The sequence below is a fragment of the Rissa tridactyla genome, chromosome 4 (genome assembly GCF_028500815.1).
Source record: "Rissa tridactyla isolate bRisTri1 chromosome 4, bRisTri1.patW.cur.20221130, whole genome shotgun sequence".
Classification (NCBI taxonomy): domain Eukaryota; kingdom Metazoa; phylum Chordata; class Aves; order Charadriiformes; family Laridae; genus Rissa; species Rissa tridactyla.
This window is the reverse complement of record NC_071469.1, coordinates 48,768,203-48,791,070: the sequence shown is the minus strand read 5'-3', so window position 1 is coordinate 48,791,070 and position 22,868 is coordinate 48,768,203. Positions and strand designations below refer to the sequence as shown.

Here is a 22,868-nt window from a genome sequence, read left to right as displayed (position 1 = left end):
TTGTTACGTATTTTCAATACTCTGTGTATCGCCCATGCCAATGAGAACTGGAGATTAGCATTTGATAGCTCTTATAAACTCCAACGTATTGACCATCAAAAAGAGCCTCTGCCAGTTGAGCTGCTAAAATTAATAGCAGTCTGGGTGAAACATGCATCTCTGGGGTTGCTGTCTTGTCTGTTTTCTACAGTAATGTTGTCATTCTCATTTTCTTTGAAGCTTCCTTGAACCATCCCCCTCTCATATGGAAATAGTTCCATATGGAGTCTGAAACCCTGGCAGAAGTGCCCAGAGGCAAGTTGATAAGCAGCTCCGCTGCACAGCTAGTGATCCAGCAGACCTGATGCTGCGTTTTTATGGTTTCGTTTTCTCCGCACCACAAACCAGCAGCCAGGTAACAGCAAAGTTGTAGAAGTGGAGGGGCAAGAAATAGAAGTCAGTGTAATAGACACGTATGATAGAGAATGGAATTTGAAATTTTCCCTTGCTCCTGAAGAAGAATAAAATAGCTAAAGAAAAAAGGCAAACCAAAATTTTGCTGCTATCTGCTTATCTCATGCCTTGTATAGTTTCCCTCCCAAGAGAGTTTTTCTAGTGTTTTGGTTGAAAGCCTGTTAATCTCTAGAAACATATTTCACCACTGTAGTTGATACATAAATGTCTTTAACTTGTATGAAAGTTTTCCACAAGTTACATTTGAGCCTCTGTGCCCTTTTTCCTTTCTTTTTGTGAGGTGAATCTGTCTATCTGACTTTACAGACATTTTGTAAATGTTTTTCCTCAATAAATATCAACAATTTGGAAGTCTTTTAACACAGGCTTTTTAAGGCATAGGATCAGAATATGAAAGTATTCTGTAAAGGGAATAGAAGAGTTATTCCTCTGTTTATTTAGGCAGTCTTTCTCACTGAACGGATTTTAGGTAAGGAGTTTATTTTCAAAAGAAGGCTTTGTGTGTTCCTTTTTGACTTTATAACGTGCCCCACCTCCCAGAAATAAAAATTTGGAATTAATATCTAGTCTGGAAGACTGGATGACTTTGTGAGGTCTAATGGTACAATAATGAAGAGCTAGTGTTCTTGAGAGCAGGAATTCTTTTCATCCCGGTTTCCTAGGGAATCAAGGCTATGATCACATACAATGTGCATGCTGTTTTCTCCTTTGGTTTCTGTTATTGTCTAGTTTCAGCCAAACTTAGAGAGGTGGAGATCTTGGAGATAAGAAATTCCATAAAATTAGGTAGCTGTGTAGAAGATGAGCACTCCAGAAGAGCACGGCCTTTAAGGAAAAACTTGCAGATCAAGCTAACAGTAATAGAAAAAACCCTTGCAACTGTCCCTTATGAATGATTCTGCTTTGGGAAAGGTTTTGTTTGGAACTGGCACATCTTAGGCCAAAGAAATTCAGGTATAGCATGATCAAATGATAAAGTGACAAACAAAATTCACTATAGATTAAAGAAAGGGGTTATGTGAAAGGAAAAACAGCCTTCCATAGGCAGTGTTGGCCTGTCAGCTGGCTGTAGTCTCTTGGAGAAGAGTTTTTAGAGCTGTAATAAAGAGTTATATGAAAATAGAAGATTCATGGTCAGTTGTGGTCAAAAAAAATAACGTAAAGAATTTTTAGAAAAGAGGTAGAGAACAAAATGGGAAGTACTATGTCACTGCATGAATCTGTTGTATGTCTGCACCCTGAATACAGTTCATAGTTATGGTTCTCCCCTCTTAAAAAGGATAGAATAGAACAAGGGTGATCAAAGGTTTCAAGAGAAGAGTGATTAAACACGAACTATTCATCTTGAAGATGAATTACTGGGGATGAGGAGCAAGAATATAATGCAGAACTATAAAATAAGGTCATGAAGAAAGTCAATGGATATGGCTGTACATTGTTTGATACAACTTCATTTGGTGTTCCCTAGAACTCGTATTATTGGAATCTGGTAAAAAAAAAATAAAAAAGATGGTCTTTTCCCAGAACTAGTAGGTAGTCTGTGGGACTCATTGCTTCAGCATCTTGTGTGGGTGAAGGGTTTTTATTGACATAAAGGGTGAATGAAGAAATACAGAGAAGGAGAATCTGTCAGAGATGAATGCAAAGGTATACCCTCTGGCTTAGGAAGTTCCTGAGTTGTGAGGAAGTGGTGGCTTATGTTTGCTGTGTCCGTCTGGGGGAGGTACCTGCTGCAGACCGTTGTCAGAGACAGAATACAGGAGCAGAATGCCATTTGGTCAGATGCGGTGCGGTCGCAGTGATGCAACTTCAGGACTCAGGTTTGCAGGAGACCTTGGTATTATAATGCCTTGTGGAATAACCTTGTCAGATCATCAGTGTTTTTTTAAATGCATTTTAACTGCACTGGCTGCCAAAAAGTTCAGTGAGAGAATATTGACTGTGATGTATAATTTCCTTCTGGTATGAATGAATAATTCACTTTCCTGAAGCCCCACAAAATACTCACTCACCTAGTGACCATGCAACATTCTTGATTTTTATTAATTAATGTTTTGGATAATCACAACCTCTTGTCTTTTCAGACCGTGTGAATGATTAACAGCTAAAAAGGAATGCAAATTCAGTTTAAAAAATCTGGAATAGAAAACATGGAGTTTGCAGTGTATGTTCCTACAGTCGGAATACCTGGACTAGCTATTGTGGTTTTTCTAGTGCACATCCCATGTGTCTCAGCCCTGACCTGAAAAAAAGTTCAGACTCCAGGTCAAACAGAGCTGAAGACACATGCATAAATCAATGACTTGTTTTAGTGCCACGTTGAAACAACATGAGTGGCTGGCTTTTCTGACCCCTCCTCCCTTTCATTTAATGTGCTTCTTTGGCTCTTCTTTAAAGAGGGCTCTGTAGAGTAATTTCTACTCTTATCAGCTTGCTGACAGCTATATGAGCCTTTCTGCTGGCTCCAGGCAATCACTGCCGGCGTGTGAAATATCGCATTCTTACAGTGAAATGGTCCTGGATAGAGTTAAAGCAAATGGCTGGTGGAGTTTTCCTGTGGGTGGTGCAGCTCACATAAAAGAGATGGGATTTAGTTCTTGTTAGCCAATTAAACAGAATTTCATTTCAGTATCTGGACACTGGAAGCTCTTTGAGCATAGTTTGATTTTTACAAGTCCTTTTAATGAGAATATTCAACTTCCAGCTTCAGTTCTTTCCCTGACAGGGGACAGCTTCTGTCTCGGAGTTCTGTGGACCCATCATTATCAAATTTAAACGAACTTTCATCTGTCTGCCATTTGTAGCGTTTTAAGGAGTGGGATTGGAGAGGCTAACCCTGCTTTAATCCTCCCAGAGTGCTTCAGTAGAGCTCCGGGTGCCCCATAAATGTCAGGCCTGGACAATTTGCCATCTTATCAGATGCAGTGAAGTTAGTTCCAGCCCTCTCACCCCTCCCCCAGAGGAAAGATTTGTTGCTGCAAACAGCAAAGGAAAGAGAAAACTTTTTCCTGGCTTACTGCCAGGATCACCAGGGGAGTTGTAGAATCCTTGGCATTTATATATGAGACTTTCATTGCTTCCCCCTCCCCTCTTCATTTGCTGCAAAGAATATCCTTATCCTAGTTTTTTTTTTCCTGTTGTCTGTCCTGCCTTGTTGCTTTCCAGAATGAAGAAAACGGCTTTCATGCTTGTTGTATTACAGAGTGGTCTTGATGGCGTCTCTGAGAAAGAGCTCAGAAATTTGAGAGCAATCAGCACCTCAATGAATAATTTTTATAGGATGCTGTTGCACTGCCTTTTTATCTAGGTTTTCAGCCTCTAAACAACACAAGGCTAAACTTCAACTGTAAGAGGGAAATTATGCTATTTTAAGACAATGTTATTTTTTGTTTTTTAAGATTAGATTTTAAGAGTCTGTATTTTAAGAGTGTGTATGTTGTTGCAAAGTGGACTTTTGGTACTTATCCTTTGCAGATTGCTGTACACAGGTTGGGTAGACTACAGATAAACCCAGATGATCCAAAAATTGGAAAGGCATGTACTTCTTTTAGAAATAATATTTGAAAATACTTTGTCATGCACGTGAAGCAGTTAGCTGCAGACAAATGGGTGATTAAGCATCTTTCTTAGTGTTTCACTCACTCTTTGTTACTCTGTGCTCTCCCTCTGCTGCTGCTTAGTCTGTACCATATCACATTTCTTTATCAAGTTCACTTGCTCCACTTACCCTTTCATTATTGAAATTGTTACAACTTTAGCACTTACCTATATAGTAAAAATACATTGCGTTGTTGTAGTAATTTGCATGTGAGTATATTAAATAGTAGTAGTAAATACACCTTGGTCTTGTATTCATTTTACTGATAAGTGGATAGAGGCATAACTAACTTGTACAAGCTCAAATCATAATATTAGTAATGGAATTTAGAAGTCCTGGATCCTGTTTTAATGACTAAATCAAATGTGTTTTACAACACAGGAACATTTGGCTTTTAAGTTATAAAGGTTTTATGTATTCTATAGCAACAGTCTGCTGGCAGATAATCTTTAGGTGGCTTTTCCTTTAATCTTTGTCTGTAAATTGTGAAGATACCTTAACAGTTTCTTAGATGCCTGTATATAGGAAAATTATGGATCTTTGTTACAAATGGAAAAGTGGGCTGTGTTAGGAATATACTGTAATGCCCTTTGGCTTGCAAATGGCATAACTTGTATCTGGGGGCTGGCTCCTTCATTTCCTTATTTATTTATTTATTTATTTTAATCTTTTTTCTTTTTGCATTAGCAGACAATTTTGAATGCTCTTTAGAAATGAAAATGGCACCTGGCATTAGTTGTCTTTGAATACATATTCTATCCTGGTGGCTTAAATCTGTACAGATGCTCTGGAGAGGGAGGATTATAGAGGGTGTGCATATTCCAGGATACTAATAGTGGAGTAGGGAATCATGGATAGAAGTTCTTAGATTATGGTTAAGCTTAAGACAGACAGTCTCGTGCAGCTGGACTCAGGTCGTAGTGGAATTCTGGTTCCAGGGGATCCACAGAATACTTCATCTTGGATCCCCCACACAGCACAGTCTACTATAAAATGCTTCCCAACACTGTAGCAAACAAAAGCGAAAAATATCAATAGTGCCTGTTGAGCACTGAGAAGAACTTTCCTGATCTTGAATCTGGTAATTACGTGAAGTCCAAGCATGAATGCAACACCCATTAACCACTTGTCTGAAATGCTTCAGCAAGCATTTAGCAGTACCAAGCCCAGGCTCTGTGGTCTTCCTCTCACCACTCGTTCTGTTTCTAATCTTTTGCTACCTGTGTTTAGTAGCCGGTGCTTCAGGGAATCTCCTGAGATGTGAGTTCCGTCTACTGCAGAGGATATGTTATATATGTATTGAGGGGAGAGGGAAAACAACTCCTTCACGGTTTTTATTGTTGAGGTGAAGCAAAGGTTTAATACAGAATAAATATGCAAACCCTGGTCAGTGGTGTACTTCCCATCTTTTTTCAGGGTAGCAAGGACTTCTGTAATAAGCTTCAGTGTTTATCTTTGAGATTGCTTCTCCTTTTGTACAAAATTTGGCTTTGTGTGTAAAGAATATTTCTCTTTACCATGCTATTTCAGATGTTTGCCAAGAAGAAAGAAGTAACTCTTGTTGATGTCTATCAATTATGGTGTCCAAGTAAAATTATTTTCAGCCCTGTTCCTTTGCTGTGTGACCATCACGTAGTATTATCACAACCAGCAATTATTAATCAGTTTATCTATTTCATCAGACAGCCATACAGCCATGCATGGTTTGAGTCATGAAGGATGAGGTACTACATAGCTTGAGCTAACATCAGTTGTTTTTAAGGTGCAGAGGCAAAAAGCAGCACCATGTCCTACACTGAATTTTTCCCATAGATATGGAAAAAAAATCCCAGTGACTGCCAGTCCTTCAGCTTTTACCCTTAGAGAAGTCAGTAAGATATATCTGTATTCAAGCAATGCTGGCAATAATGTCTGTGGTTAAAGTTGTCCAATGTTGAGAACTGTGTGTATGGGAGTATGTCTAAGTTTGTTCTTGTATAAAATAGAACTATATGGCGTACAGGAAATTGAGCACAATATATCTTCATCAAAAGGCCAAGTTTTTCCCGGTATAGAGCTTAAGTTCTGAAATTGAGGTATGTGCTGATTTTTGACCGCTATAGTATGGTGGTAACCCTACCTAGATTTTTTTTTTCTTGCTTCAGAAAGCTGTCCTTTCATGTGTGTGATTGGCACTAGGCTTGCTTTGTGTTTAACTTCTCTAATCAAGGGAATTTAAGCTTCTATTCTCCCAGCATTAGTACAGGAGTCATGGGAAATCTCAAACAAGACAGATCTTGTTGCAGCAGTTGACACAAATAAAAGCAATTGTGCTTTTATTTATTTATTTTTGATGCTGGATGCTGATTAAAAGTTTCCAAGCATCCTTTAGCCATGTTATAAAGCCAACCAGCAGAGAGCAGGGCAGCTGCCGAGGCGGGGAGATGCTAGTGGACATAGGACAAGATCACAGTGGGAAGCATCAGTCTGTGTAACTCAGAAAGCTGGGAAAGGTGTAAACAGATCCCCAATTTATCTGTAGAGTGGGCTCTCCAAACACTGTTTTATTGGCCAGTGGCTCCTGCTTTACTAACCTCTAACCTCTGCAGTACTCAGAGGTGCTGCCCACCAGCCAGCCTTGTCTTTGAACCTCCCTTGGCTCCTGCCACCTCAAAGGCTTGCAGTCAGATTCCAGTGTTTTGCTTGGGACCTCACCTCTCAGCGGGATGCCTGCAGCAGGGAAAACCGATCTACCCTGAGAACATAGACATATTTGAAGGCAATACCCCTGGGACTAGAAACCTATTGCTTTTGGTTTCAGGAGCTGTCTGTCATTTGTCAAGAAATGTGGCTAAAACGTCCCCTCCACCCCCCAACTTGTGGTCATACAGTAGTTGAATGTTCCCTGCAATTACATACACATATTTGTTTTCTGTTATTTTCTAGACTGCTGTTGAATCAATGATAGCGTAAGTCTAGCTTGCTGTAGGTCTGGTTTCATGTTAACAGAGAGTGTGCAAAGGACAAATTTATCATAAAAAGGATAATACAGATCCAAGTAATTGTGACGACTACTCAGGTTAGGTGTGCCTGCCCCTTCCCAGTAACAGCCTGGTGAAATTGTAGTAATTAGGGAGCCCTGGAAACTGGAAGGAAGAGAGTGGGCTACTTTTTGTGTCTTTACACCATTATCAATTATGATTATGTAGATATGACTGGAAGCCAGAGTAGGATCTATATTACTCTCTTACAGCTCTGTTATTTCTGTGGTGTCAAGACATGTCATTTGCCTGTAAATAGACAGACCAACTGAAAGCTATTAGGGAGCAAAGGGAATTCAGTAAATGCTAGTCATTTTTAGATTACGTATTTTTAAAACTCTTAAGTGCTTCATGAAACTTTGCTTTTTTTTTTTCTTTTTTTTTTTTTTCCTCATGCTCTTACTTTCTTTCCTGTCTCTGTCTCTGTGCTTTGCGACAGTATTCCCAGCCACAGCTGAGAACAGGGTGGTGGTTCCATGCTGCGCATAGTGCTGGTATCTACTTGTTGGCTCCATAACTGAAATGTATTTTGGCAGTGGATTTGTAGGGTGGCAGGGCAGTAAGTCAGGTTTCCTGGCTGGTGCAATGTTGCCTTCCGCAACAGAGTTGTGAAGCTGACATACTCATTAATCAAAGAGGCAAGTTTGAGGTGCAGAAGTGTATGGAGGGAGGAGAGAACACCAGTGCGAAGTGGTATTTGTATCTATTCATCTTGTGTTGTTATTTTTAGAACTACGTTACTATCACTAGGACAAGAAATAGTGGAAATCTGTATTTTAGGGGGTCAAGATATTGCAGGATTTCAAAACCATATAAAATGTTACCATTTAATGAGAGAGAATGAGAACTATTCTGTTAAAAATAGCCGCTTCTGTGTCATATATTTGAGCCAGATTTTAAGCAGAACAAGGTCTTGTTCATAACAGAAGGTGAAAACTTTAAAACAAACAAAAAAAAAAACCCACAAAACAAACCAAAAACAAAAACCCCACCCCAAACAAATACAAAACCAAAACCCCCACAAGTTATCTGAAAGTATGGAAGCAAGACTCAAAATGTTAACTTTAACAAATATGTTTCAAAAAACCATTCTCATATATGCATAGTATGTGGTGGTGTACATATGGATTACTATAATTGATATAACTGATTCTTTTCAAACCACCAAAAGAGGAGAATCTGAGGAAGACTGGCAGCGCAAGAAGCCTAAGATTAATATCTGAGCTTGCACTAACGTTTTCCTTTATCCTTACCTCTTATGAGTCAGCATTTGTCAAGTAGTATACAGCAGTAAAACTGAGAGCCAGCAGAAGTGAGTTACTCCCAAGTGGCTGGTGTCTGAAGAGTGGGACTAGCATTTTGAACTCTGACCTCTGTCCCCTTATGAATCGGCAGCCTCAAAAAGGGAAAAAAAAAAAAAAAAATTTGTATAGTGGAAAGATTTAGTTTATACTCTCCATTGTATCTGAAGTAGGCAAACACGCTTGTTTCATGGCTGAAATTACTACAATGGAGAATATATTGAGCCAGGTGATTAAATCCACCTTCTGCTTTACTTTTGAAGAGATATTTTTTGAGACTGAATTGCAATAAAAACCAGCACCACAAAATGTCTGTCTATAATTGCTGTTACCTCCCTTTTTAGGTAATTGTACTGGCACCCCAAAAGTGAGACAACTTTTCAAAGCATGGCTCTTATGTTTTTACATAGCCTGAAACATATGAATTCTTTCTTAAAAATATATCCTACATTCTTGTTTGTTCTCATTTCAAATCTTTGTACCTCTCTGGGAAAACGAGAGGGCCCTCAGACCATTTTTGAACATACGACTTTAAGGTGAAGAAGGATTATGGCCCACAGCTGGCCACTAACTCTGTCCTCTCCTGCTCTGAATGACTCTATTTTTTCCCCCACTGATTACAGAGAGAAGATTGAGCCAGCCAGCTTTAGGTGCATTGAACTTGATTGTGTGATATTGCTAAGAGTCCTAAACCAAATAAGCACTTTTTTTAACCCAAATTCTTACCACTTTCTAGCAACAACAAATTACTGTCTAATTCTCCATTGTATAAAGTTTTCTGAGGGCTTCTGTTAAGCCTGTGTAAAGATGCAAAGATGGCACTGGTTTTAGCTGGCCCAGCTGGTATTATCTTTGCTGAAGAACTGCATACTAAAAGTGATAACGTGTGATCAGCAAGGAAGTTGTTGGAATAAGGAAGCAGATGTAGAAACAGTAAGGCAGTCCAGAAAGAGCAGGAAGATTACAATTCATAGGCAGAAAAATGTAGGAATTTGGGGTTGTAGGGTCCTCAGTCTAAACCCAAAATTTGTCTTGGGAAACTTCTTACAAAATGCTTGTTCCTCTCTCTTCAGTCCCATTTTACCTTGTGGGGGGAAGAGGGAGCTTGAGAGCTCGTTTGCTATCTGATTATTGTATATCATCAGCTCTCCTCATTTGCATCTTTAGTATGGGGCAAATATATAAGAATTTTGTTTATCTTGAACCTCAGTAGCCTATCTAATCCTACTGCAAAATGGAAAGAGGTTATGGCGGGGGGGTTGCCTGTGACCAATTATAGTACCATGCTTAATGGGCAATAACTTGTTAGGTCTCAGTTAACTTAAAAAACATTTCATTATACTGCAGTATCACATGTAACTTAAGAGCCTGAAGGTCTTAGTGGATGAACTTCCGTGCCCGGAGATATAAATACACTGCAGAGCTGTAGGTATTTCTTGTAATATCTTTTATATCTCTGCTGAAGGTACACGTTTTAGCAAACTGACCACAGTCAGTTGCTTCAGTAGCATTGGTTAGCTAAATATTAGTTTTATTAGTTTAAGGTTTCGTTTTACAAATAATTAGAGAGCATAAAGTTAAATATTTTCTTTGTTCTTCTATCCACCCCAAAATTTGAAAGGTCTGAAATGGTTAAGTCTCACAACATCTCTGCGAGGTGAACGTTACACATGCTACTGCGAGGTGAAGTAGCAGCAAGAAAGCAAATGAATGTCAAGCATTTGTCCGTACATAAGTAACAGAATGAGCATTAAAAGTAAGATGACCAAGCTTCCAGGCCAGTGCTGCTGCAGCAGCTAGGCCGTGCTCTTTTCTTCGGCCAGACTTCCCTAACCCAGCTGGTCAGGGAGTAAAAACCAGGAACACCAAGAGCCATCAAGAAGGGAAAGCATTTGAGTCACCCCAGCCAGTGTGAAAATAGTTATATTGCAAGGCCTTGTAAACCTTTTCAAGGCATTTTGCAAACACTGAACTCCTGCAGTGGGCTGAAATCTTACAACATCGTGGTGCCTGACCTAAAAGCTTAGAGAAGTGGTGGTTTATGGGCAGTTAACTTTTACTGCTCTTTTGCGAATCTTGGTTTTCCCCCTTTTGCGAACTTTACCAATTCCCACCAAACCATGGGCTGTGAAAAGGCAGGAGGCTAGAAAGCTCCTTTCATGGTCTGTTTTTCTGCTTGATCTAAATGTTACAGATATTCCTTTCCTTGCCTCATGCCCAGTGTTTTTCTTTTCACAAACTAATCAAAAGATTTACATTGATCTGTCTTGCAGTCTTCACTGGAGCACCATTAGTGGCATAAACACTAGAACTTATAAACATTATATGAATGGACTTTGTAACCTGATGCTATGCTGGCTTGTAAAGAGCTTATAAAGAGATGCTAGGCCCCCAAGTGTGTTTATTTCTAAGGAAAATAACACCTTACCTAAATAAATGTTACTTTCTGTGAGTAGGCTACCCTATTGCTGCATGCTGCTGCCTGTTGTCTCCTATAAAAATAACTGCAAATGCTTCCGTCCCAAGCTCTTGCCTGTACCAGTATGTGCTGAATATTATCAGTTCAGTTTTTTTATAGTCCACCTGAACAAAATCCTGGAACTGAAAACAAGTGGAATTGAAATTTTGGTTTGGATGCTTGCTTACTTGGTTGAAGGAACACAAAATTTCCCATACCATCTATAGTTTTGAGGAATAAAACTATACAAAGTTTCTAAACTTTTTCTTCTGTTTTAGAGAGATTGCTAGTGTTCCTCAAAGTGTGCATATGTATTTGTAGAGATAAATTAATATCTCTACATTGTATTAAGCAATTTTAGCCTTTACAGAATGTGGTGGGTTTTCATGGCCGATTCAATGAGGATGCAGCAGTTGAAAGTGGGGTGGAGAGGAAGGAAGGGAAACAACTTATAAATACTTACTGACATGCCCATGTGTGTGACCTTGGTCTGCAGAGCCCACCGCTTGGAGAGAGGGGAGAGTTTGGATTCCAATTCATTCCTTCAGTCTTTGGCTTCCATGGTGAAGCTGTCTTGGCTTTGTAAAATTTTCTGCCGAAATTGAATTCAGGTGAATTAATTTCATGGGGAATCTATGGTATTATAAAAGATTCTAATCACTTCCAACCCATTGGGTAACCCAATAATATAATGTATTTCTCATTCTCAGTCAAGTCATTCAGTACTCTAAATTTCACTCTTCCACACCTTGGTAAAACTATTATAGAAGGTAATGCTTTTCTGTCTTTCCTCTTGGATCTATGCTAGATTTTCTATTTATCTAGAAATTTAGAAGGGCAAGACAAGCTGTTTTTCTTAAGTACCTGTTTACAATTCCTGGTAAGCTATACCTCCAAAACAAGATCCCATAAGTTAACATGCGTTCATCTGTGTCGTTTTGGCAGTTGCACAAAGTACACGTTTGATCTCTATTTACAATTTAGATTGCCCATGACCTAAGCAATATTTAGGTGTATACAAGGTTAGCTTTCTTTACAAGTCTGTGGTCGACATAGCGTGTTTCCTTAGAAAATTCTCAAACCTCATCAAGCAGACTCGTAGAGTACTAGAAGTTAATTTTGGTTCAAGTTGAAAAGAATGGTAGCCTGACCATATCATAGTTGTAGACTACGTATAATTGATGCTATGTGGAAGACAAAATCTATGATTATAGATTATAGGAAAGTTGGCGTAGGAGTGAGTGAGGAACAGATTTCTCTCTCTCTTTTTTTTTTTTTGTTTTGTTGTTGCTGTTGTTTTTCTCCCCTGTATCCCAAAACATGTTCATGGGATTTTTATCCCCCCTAGGTATTTGTTACATTCCAACATAAGCTTTTCAACCACAGCAGGTAGAGCAGAAAATATATTTCAAATGGGATTGACATACATCTTCCCAATAGAAAACTTTCCCGAAATGTTCAGTAACTTAGCATGCTGAGAGCAGACACTAGCAAGCCATGTTAATCAGTTCTGCTTTATAAAAGCAAACAAGGTGGGGAGGAAGTAATGAGACCCTGAAACATCTGTTTGGAGACTTCGAATCCCCTTAGAAGGTTTTGAGTTCTGCCTTAAAGAAATACAACTCCAAAAAATTACAGCCAACTGTGGGAACATTTTCTAGCGCTTTACAAAAAATTAATTACATAAATATTAGTGTGTAAAAAGTACATTCCCTCTGCCCTCTTTTCCAGTTTTGCTTTTGGTGTAAAGGTGTAGTCTTGCCTGACATTGCAAACATTCTTTCAGCAAAGAGAAACTAGATCAGATCCATCCTAGTTTTGCCGAAGGAGGAAAAACAGCTTTGATTGTCAAAAAGCTAGATAGTCATAGATATTACAGTATTAATAAACAATCATAGAGTTAGAACAGTAGGAATGCTGTCGCTTAATAAAAATGAAATACACAGTCTTGTGTGTATTTTACACAATTAATAGCTACTTTACTGCTTTATAAGGTTAAAAGGCTACATACAATAATTTCTCTCTACTTAGTGCTGCTTATAGTGGTGGTTCTAAACTGTTGTCTGATGTGAAAATGAAATTTGAAATCTGTGTTGTTACTTTTGTTCATTTAGGATATTTTAGTAGAGAGGTTCATTGTTCTGGTCAATTTTAATTCTTAATCTACTTCTGGTTTTCTTTTTAAACCAATTGCTGCTGAGTTCTGGATAATACGTTTTTCTTAAGAAATGGGGCAGAGGGAAAGGAATACTTAAGTCTTTGCTTAGCATGTGGTGTTTGCTTTATTTAATGCCTTTTTGGTATTTTAGGAAGGCAGACGTTATTTATTCTTACCTGTTTATGTAACTTTTCTGCTTTTTCAGTTGGACGTCATATGCATTTTGTTCTATGTTCTTAGTAATCAGCCTGTTACCCATCTGTGAAGTCCTACCAGGGAGGGAAATAAAGAGAGGGAAGTGATTCCGTTCTAGAGTGAAATTGCTTTGCACTCTCTGGGCGACAGGCTCCAGAGAAGTGTAATTTTTGGACATACTCATCAGTCTCCTTAATAAAATTTTGAAATACTCTGAAGTAGTAAGGCTTATGGTTGTTAATGTTTTCTCACAATAAAAGTAGTGCCCCAGAGAGCACTTGTCTGTTTCCTAGTTCACTTTCTTAATTGTAGCATGGATTTTTTTTCATCTTAAATATTTAACAGAACTATTCTAAAGAACCTGTTTTACAAACTACCCACAGAATAGAGTTTTAGGGCCAGTGTTTCAGCAGTAGGTCTTTAGTTCGGAATCCTGTAGCTTACATTCATGGTAAAGTACAGGGTCGTATATGCATGAATATGTGCAAGTTTGCTTGTAGATTTGCATTTTCCCTACTGGTAAACTCTGTTTGCTGTCATTTAGCCTAGGAATGCTCCAGCACAAGCGTACATGTAGGAATCGCTCTCTGTCTTCTATAAAAAAGTAATGACCTGCAGAGTGAGACATGCTGGCAACTTAACAACAGCTAAATGAGAGTTATTTTTGGTTCACCTTAAAGTCTGTACCTCCAAAAGCTTGGTATTCCTTCAGTAGCATAATATTCTAAATAATATTATTAAATATTCTCATAGCATGTGATTAAAACCAGCCCGTCTGTAGAGCTATTTAAGGAACCTATAGCAAGAGTAAAATAGCACTTGCCCAAATTCATATGTTGTCTTCAGTTGTTGTGTTCTGGCTCTGAAAGCTCCTTAAGCTTCCAATTATTAAAAAAATGTCTTTTGTTTTAATTGTTCTACAACCTAGATGCAAACGCATGCTCATATAGTTGATACTGAACCACAGGGAGACTGCAAATTAAATTACCTTCTGGACACTTTAAGGTGCTGGAGTTTCCTGAAGAAAAATTAGGTTGAAAAAATTCACATCTCTTGGGCCAAAACACTTGAACTACATTTATTGGCAAAGCGTGTTTCCTTGTGGGTTGGATGGGGTCCTACCAGATCATTTGATGGTTCTAGGCATGTAAAAAGTATGTTTATGTGTCTAACAGAGAATCAGATAAGTCAGCATTTTCATTCCCAAAATGCTGCTTTACTTCCAGCATTTCTGTCTTACATAGAAAGTGGGACAAGATTAAAATTTGCCATACAGCACCTCAGATTGAAAACAACTCATCTGTGAAATTCAGTGTGTTTGTGTATAAAATCACATGCTTCATTTCAGCGGTTTTACACTGCCCATGTTGTAAATTAGCCTAGGTTAACGATTGTAACAAACAGGCATGTGCATGTACTTTTATGTAAAAATCTTAATTATTTACTTGTGTAAACAGTATTTGGTTTTTGGAAGACTAGGGTTAATGAGGACTGAAGTTCTCTAGCTGATCAGCTGTCTCTAATATTGATGTTAAAAGGTGACTTTTAAGTTCCACCTTTTAGGCTGTGTGCTTTTCTTTGGCTATTTAGCTGCACTATGGATTTTTCTGCCTTGGAAAAACTGAGCAGTTTCTTCTGTTCTATAGTCAAACTGCTTTTGACTTTTTTCAAGAGGAAAACATATGATAAACGTGTGAAAGTAACTGATTCCTTCAAGTATTCTCATTATGTTTAATTACTTGCAAAGTAATGCTGCTGCTTCTTTTTATTGACTGTAAATCCTGTTTTTTTTGGGGGGTGGCGTTGAGTTTGAAGCCTTCAGGCTCTATGGAGATTTCCTAGCTACAATAAACATGCCTCCTAATTTAATTTCCACCTGACTTGTAGGCTGCATGGAACAGATTGTGCATGGCAAAATCACACTTGATTATTAAGCACTGGATCTATGCAATGTGAAAATGAACTTTATTCTCTTTACAGGCAAGGTGGTTTTGGGAAGCATATTTTCGGTCGATGAAAGCAATTGCTCTTGCTACTCTTCAGATAATCAATGATAGAATTTACCCATATGCTGCGATTTCTTATGAAGAATGGAATGATCCTCCAGCTGTGGTAAGTAAATTCGTTTGATTCAGAAAACAAATTGTGGGTTTGTTTTTTTTCTTGTATAAAAGGTATGTGCTATGAAACTTGGTAATAATTTTGTGTATATGTGTGTGTATGTGTTGTGTTGGTAGCTTGCACAGATGAAGCTAATATATTTTTATGACAACTGGCAAAATAACTAGCAGTTCATTTTATTTCCTGGCGGTGAAATGCGAACTTTTAACTTTTGAATTGCATGCGCTAAATTGCTTGCTTGTTTATATATTTATTTATTTTTCATGCATGCATTCACACATACTTCTTTATTTCTGTTTAATTTAGCATGAGTTTAGTGCTCTTAAAAATGAATAACTGCAGTGGAAATAGTTGGTGGAAATACTGAAGATCTTAAACAATCTGCAAGGCTCTTTCATGTAATTCTGATGAAATAGCTAATTATTCCTATGCCTACAATTTTCTCCATGTTATTTCTACATAATTTCTCTTATACAGAAACTGATGATCAAAGTTTTGCTGTGGTATTTTTTTCTTTAAGAAAAAAAAAGTTTCACCGGTTGAACCCACCTCTGTTAAGAAGAAAACTGGAGTATTAATTAACCTTCTGCACCAAGCAGCTGGTTCTGATTTTTTTACTATATAAAAGCCTGCGGATGATTTTCACCCATAATCAGTTAATTTTCTCTGTGTCAAAATATAAAAAATAGTTTTGTTTTACTAATAAAACCAAACTTGTTAACTGTCTCACTTTATGAAGGTTTAGAGAGAGTTTCTCTTCATAGGAGCACTCAGGAGTTTTACTTCAGTGTGTTTTACTTCAAGCTCTTCAGGCAGATAGAGTGGGAACGGTTGCTGACAAAGAGTTAAAAGCTCATTGCTGGGTTTCAGAAAATGATTTTTCCGCTGCTTAGCAAAAGGCATTAGTAATCTACTCTTGTCATTGCCTAGAGAGAAAACATGGCACTTGTCAATATTTAAAGAAGAAATTAAGCTGCACAAGAAGTAAGTACATACTCTGCAAGAAGGGGATCAGAACATCTTAACACCTTTAGATTATGCTAGCAAAACAAGCAACTTGAAACACCTAGTAAAATGAAGAAAATGGCTTTAGGATTACTCAGTATTCAAAAGAGGACACAAAAACATCTCCTGGGTTCTCACCTATACTGGAAACCTATCCATTTCTGGGAAGCTAATCTTCCTCTCAGCACAAGCAGGCTCTTCTTGTGTTTTTTTTCATCTATGTATGTCTACTTGGAAGAAGTATTTGTATTAGTCCTTCAACCTAGAGGTTCTTAAGCAGTAGGTTTATGACCACAGGCATGGCAACATACAGAACAGAACTCTGAAACTGAGGGGAACAAGTAACAACACCATCGTGCTAGGACAATACAAGGAGTAGGCAGGAATATTGTATTGATGTGCAATTGCCAAGAAAATTTAGAAGGCTGACTGCAATTAGACAGGCTGGAATCTGTCCAGGATGTTGGAGTTAACACCTCATATCGTGCCGCTCTCATGCCACGAATGGTCAGTTCCTTGGTGGTTTTATGTCTCAGTTGAAAGAATTTGATGTTTATCCTAGTCTATGAAAATCGCTTAATATGTGCATGAATTCATTTCTTGCTTCAATATGAAACAGCAATGTCATTAAAAATTCCTTTATGGGCTGTGTAAGCTCCATAGAGTGCTTGTGACCCTTTCTCAGAGGGTCAGTTAAAGAAAATAGAATTCAGATCAGGAATTGTTCAAGAGCAGTTAAATTTGTAGAACAGCAGTACACAATCCTGTGATATCTTTAACTGGGAATTTTGATAGCTACTCTGAGCATGTATGAACATTGCCCTCCACAAGGCTCTTTTTTTTCTTCTTTTTTTTTTTTTTTTTTTCCAAGCCAGCTAATACTGTTTGGTTTTGACCTTTGTTCTTTCATTCAAAGCAAATAACTGGAGCCTTCCCCAATTTCTTTGAGATACCTTTTTTTTTTTTTTTCCCTTGAATATATTTTATCTTCTTGAGGTGAGAGCATATTACAGTTGCGGTCTATAGGGGAGCATATTTTTCAGGAGTCAGCTAATTTCTAACTTCAGACAACTTAGAAGGTGATGATATATACAGTATCTGCTAGTAAATTTAATAAGTAAATAAATTTAATAATAGTTATTGTAATTTTATAAAAAATAATTGTGCTAGTCATAATTCCACAGTTGGTGTCTGCTTGTCAGGGGAATAATGATCCACTTGAGGCTGTTTCTCGTCTAAGCTCGTGCCTAATGTCCACTCATAGCACTGTTACAATTTCTACTTCTAGTAAGCCTGGATGAAACAACATAGTTGGAAAGCAGGTACATATGTACATTTGAGGTAGCGGAAGATGGCAACTGTATACCCTAACTCTGATAAGAAGACAAAATAACTAAAGATGACTTGAATGTCTTCCTCGTTTACGAGAAAATTGCCATATTCTTCTCTAAATAAACTCCAAGACTTAAGCATTTAAAGAAAAATATTTTGGGTTCGCCCCAGGGCCATGATATTGGTAACTGTTAAAATGAAGCACCTGCGAGATAACATTAATACCACTGTGAAATGTATGAGTAACTGGGTGATTACTGGCTTCCAGAACTTGCCACGTGTATTCTGCCTTCAGACTCGGCTGGCTTGGCTTCCAGTTTCTCTAGCTCTGCTTGTTGTTCCACGTGGTGTTGAGGTCAGTAAGGACTAAATGCAGTGCTCTTCTGTTTCTGTATCTGGGGGGATGGCTGTTATCTTGGACAGTCAGCATGAAAGTGATATGCACGCATTTAAAATCAGTGAGGCATGCTCGTGGCTAGATCTGCATATATATATAAGCTTGATTCCCGTTCCCCATATATTTCTCATCTCAACACAAAGAAAACACCAGCCCACCTTGTGTTGAGTCTGCAGTTTCCCAAACGCTTTAAAGCGTTACAAGCAGGTACTGTTGCCAAAAGAGGCAGTCCTTCACCCTTCTACAGTTGGACAACGATTTCTCTCTCTATTTGCTACCTTCTTTTTGAATTTTCTCATTCACTTGTGGTGACTTAACTGAAATAATTTTCATGATGTAAAACTCAGCCAGCAAAAGAAAAAAAAAAAAAAAAGGGGTGGGGGGGTGAGGGAGGGACTGGGTGGCTCAAAATATTAGTGAGACTGTTGCCTGAGTATCTTCACCACAGTGTGGATACGGCAGCAGGGCAGGAGGGTGTTTTTCCAGCAGGAGGGAGTATAACGTACACAGAAAATAAATGCATACACAGTTAATTCCATACTTAGTACATTACATTGAGGAAGCAATCCAAGAGTTTTATGTGTTTGTATGGGTTGACTGACAAGTGTTGGCCTGTTCTGAAGACAAAAAATAGGTTATAAAGTGGATTATTTTCCTACTTGTCCACTATCCTGTTGAGGAAGTGGAAGATTAGTAGCATATAACATGCTAATATGTTATGGAGTAGTACTTTCAATAAAAATGCACTACAAGCTATTTCCTCCTTTTAATGAAGAGGGGCAAATGGTGTTTTGGGGGCCTGAAATTCATTCCTGGGCCACACGAGTCCTTTATGTCTCAGTCTTTTGCTGCAAGCATGGGAGTTTAATGCCTTTTGTATTTCTTGGCCCAGCCATTATCCATTAGGCAGGAACAATCAGTTACCTTCAAGTAAGCCAGAAAATGACCACTTCTTACAGTGTGCATTCTGATGGTTACCGGTTTGGGCTGGACTAGAACTCATGACCTGGGTTTTAGATGTAATCCCTTATCTTCAGTTAAGTATTTTGTTATGCTCTAATAGAGCTAAATTATTTTCTCACTTGTGCTTCTTTGTAGATTATTTAAATTCTCCTCTTACTTTGCCTCATACCTTGCTAACATATATGGATTTCTGAACAATGAGTAAGACAGGGTTTTCCCAGATTTCTTTAGTTGCTTTTGTTGGAATTCTTTCAAGCATTTTTATAACGTAGACCTATAAAACATTAGAGTTTTTTTTTCTCAGGGGCTGCTTTTGAGCTTTGACCTGGGATGATACAGACCATAGTTTAATAATCACTTGAGAATATCACTATGTTGAACAATAAACATACCAGATTTCATTTCCCCAGTGAGGCAGAAAACAGCATCATAGTTTGGTTTAAACTAAAATAGCCAAATTAACGTAGTGCAAAAAGTGCTATTAATTTAGCAAAGCCTAAGTAGGATGTTCATTTACAGAATACTTTGTGGGCTTCTGCCAATTACCAGGCACTTGACGCTTTTTAAATAATTAAACTATTTCTAAGTTCTTTGGCTAGTATTTTACAGCCCTCAGTCTCCAGATGATGCCACTGTTACAGCTCTACTGCCATCCTAGTACCATTCCTTATCTTCAAAGCATTTAGCGAATACTAACATATGCTTTTTCATTTACCTGTAAATGAGAACAAACTAGCACTTTTTTGGGCAATGCACATCTGGTATTTTTTCCATTGAACAATATTAGTTTCTCTTCCTGCTGTATTTCCTGCTACCTTGTGTGATTGTTGGAATCAGTGGGGTGAAATTTTGCTTTATTTACCATGTTAGCAGATAGATATTCTTTCTTATACTAAATAAATTTCAGTTTATCTATATGTTTTTGCAGTGTTGGTGTTATGGCCAAGTTGAGTATACCACGTATATTGGTAAATATTGATCGTATTGTGTGTGTGAAACATGATTTAACATATAACATACCTGCCCAGAGATTAGGATTCTTTTCTTACACTGTGATAGATAACCTCACAGTTATCCTATGTTGTGTGGCTAGTATCTAGTGTGTAGGTTTATTTCCATTCTTAATTATATCCTTTGAGGCATGAACAACAAATTTTTGGATTTGGTTGACAGAATCGGAAACTGGATATCATATCTTTCACTTGAATGACATTCTAATTCTTAAAACTAGACCTAACCATTTAATACTCTTGGGTTTTATTTTCTGTAAGAGCTTTTTGCTTTGTCTTTAGCTTAGAAGTAGACACATAAACATACAAGTGAGAGACATGTTTTTAACTTTAGCAAAGCTGGTTTTGAGACACACCCAAAGAAACTGTACGATTTTTCTGGCCAAAGGTGAGGGTCTTGTTGTTGTTCTTACCTAGTTTATTGCACTGCCTGGTGCCCCCTGGGTCTTCATGACTGTGCAGCTTTATTTTATGCAATGAGTCATTAACGTTAAAAAAAAAAAAAAAAAAGGGACTTTGCTTTGGATTGCACAAGTCATCTTTTCAGTACTCCCTGTCTTTTCTAACTTTGGGAGCATGAAAGGTATGTTAAGTTCCGTTTTCCCAATTTAGATTATGTCATACCCCGTTTTTTGGGCGTCAGGAGCTGCTACGTTGACTTACACCAGGGAAAAAAAGAAAAACACAAATCCTTTTCCTGGTTCTCTTTCAAATTGTTTGAATACTCTTATTAAGGTTATAACGCTATAATATTCTTACTCTTACAAAAGAATGGCAATAAAATTGATGGAAGGATTCCAAAAAGGATAAGTATTATGGCAAGTGTAAATATGAACTCAGTTCTTGATAATTTTCCTCACTGGAAATATTTCTTTGACACATTATTGAAATTAAGGAGTTGAAGACAAGAGGCTGAAGCTGAGTTTTGATATCAAAGAACGTGTTCAGCCAATAGATTCTGTCAGAAGGGCTCAGGCAGCTGATTAGATTTAAGCAGGTAAGCAAAAAACCCCATGCTGAATAACTTAGCATTATAGTTACATGATGTATTTTGGCAATCAAAATTCATGATTCATGACAGTATCAGATTTCATCACTCCAGAAGGAATAGGTAGAAACTCCTGTGCGTCTTGTGGCTAAAATGTTTTTGAGGGGGGTTTATAATCTTCATCAAAACATGAAACGGTGGCCACTGCAGCTTGGCTTGTGATTCTGCAGAGTGTAAGCGCTGTGGTTGGCTCTGGAGAAGCAGAGAGGGTTAATTCCTTTGGCTTTGCCCTATGACCACTTGAGGATGGGAAACATGATGAAATACTTTCTCAAAGTATTCGATAGAAACTTATCATGAATAATTGGAGCAAAATAGAATAAATCAAGGCTTTTTTTGGTCTGGTAATTCATAATTGAAACCACATTGGGTTAGATTGATATTCAGAACAACCCAGCTGAAAAAGCCTTACCCGCAGAAGCAGGGGATATATATCCCTGCTTTGCTCAGATGTATAGGACTGCGTAGCTACTGTTTAAGTTCAACATGCTGTTGTCCTTACCTGTGTGCTTTTAAAAGACAGTGAGTTGTTGTTCAAACTGTGTCATTTCACTAATATATTGGTTACAACAACCACTGAGTCCAGTTGTTTAAAATATACAGGGAGGAAAACCCACTGTCTTGTTCATGGGAGCAGTGAAATTTTATTCTTCTGAAGTGTTGTTGCTGAGTTTTCCCACTAAATGATAGCTGGGAAGTACTTGACTCTCCTCTAAAATATGGGACATCTCACACAGCCTTGTCTTCCTAGAGACCGTTCTGTGATGCAGTTTGTGATGTGTCTGCTGTGTCTTTTTTGAAGTCTCTCTCAGTGGTACACCCAAATAAGAAATTTTGGGGTAGAACCCTGTCTTAGTTATGTCTGGTATATTGCCAATACATTTGAGGCTCTGTAGCATTTATAAAGATTGGCCAGTTCTCGGTCCAGTTGTGTTCTTTAATGTCCTGAAGCTCCTACCTATCTCACTCCTGTATCCTGCTAAGAACAGTCTGTTTAAAACTCCTCTGCTAACTTGAACTTGAAGACTCCACATTGAGTCCAACCTTGAGCTTCCCACATAATGAGAATGGAAATCCCTTGATACCTTGTCCTTAATGTATTAGCTTTTCCTAAAATAGAATCAGGTTGTTTTTAATGACCAAGAGGGAGAGCAATATTTAATATATCTATGGTAAAGGAAGGTGCCTTATTTCTAATGCATTATTACACATGCCCACTTGTGGAAAGCATGCACAGGACAGCTGCAGCAGTCTTAATCCTTCCCTGTACCCATTCCTGAATTCCCCTCTCTCCTCAGCTTCAGCCCATTCTTAAGTTCTCACTGCCATTCAGGCCCCACTACTTTGGCTTTTCATGTGAACTGCAAAGAGTTGTTGGACAACTGAGACTGTGAAACTTAAGTGACATGAGATTACTCTTAGGAAACTGGCATTTGAACTTGATACTTTTTTTGCCCATAAAAACGATTCACAGCAAATAACCTATTAATCTTAAAGCAATTCTCCTGGCTCCTCTAATGATATTAGCTGGGAGGGCAAGAGTGAAGGGTTGTCTTATCCATAGGTGAGTGTCAGCCCATTGTCAAAGAACGGTGATGGATGATCAGTCCGATGTTGCTGTTGCCCTTCTCTCTGAGAGTGAAAGTTCCTGTGAATTTCTGTCAAGAATGTTAATAAAGATGGGACTGGAGGAAATGTTCCTTCACCACTCGGTTTCTTGAGCAGTGACTGGGAGAACCCATCCCTATGTCATTATCCATTTCATGCTTTGTTGCCATAATGGAGATTTAATTAGGTTGCTGTTGAATT

At 38.1% G+C, this 22,868-nt stretch overlaps 1 protein-coding gene across 1 annotated transcript in view; it reads left to right on the top strand.

Moving 5' to 3' along the window:
* The window catches only part of EXT2 (exostosin glycosyltransferase 2), a 77,503-nt gene that overhangs the window by 20,820 nt on the left and 33,815 nt on the right, over positions 1–22,868 (top strand). The window contains exon 8 of the mRNA XM_054198591.1: positions 15,164–15,295. Within this exon, the coding sequence (XP_054054566.1) occupies positions 15,164–15,295 (132 nt within the window). The remainder of the gene's footprint in view (positions 1–15,163; positions 15,296–22,868) is intronic.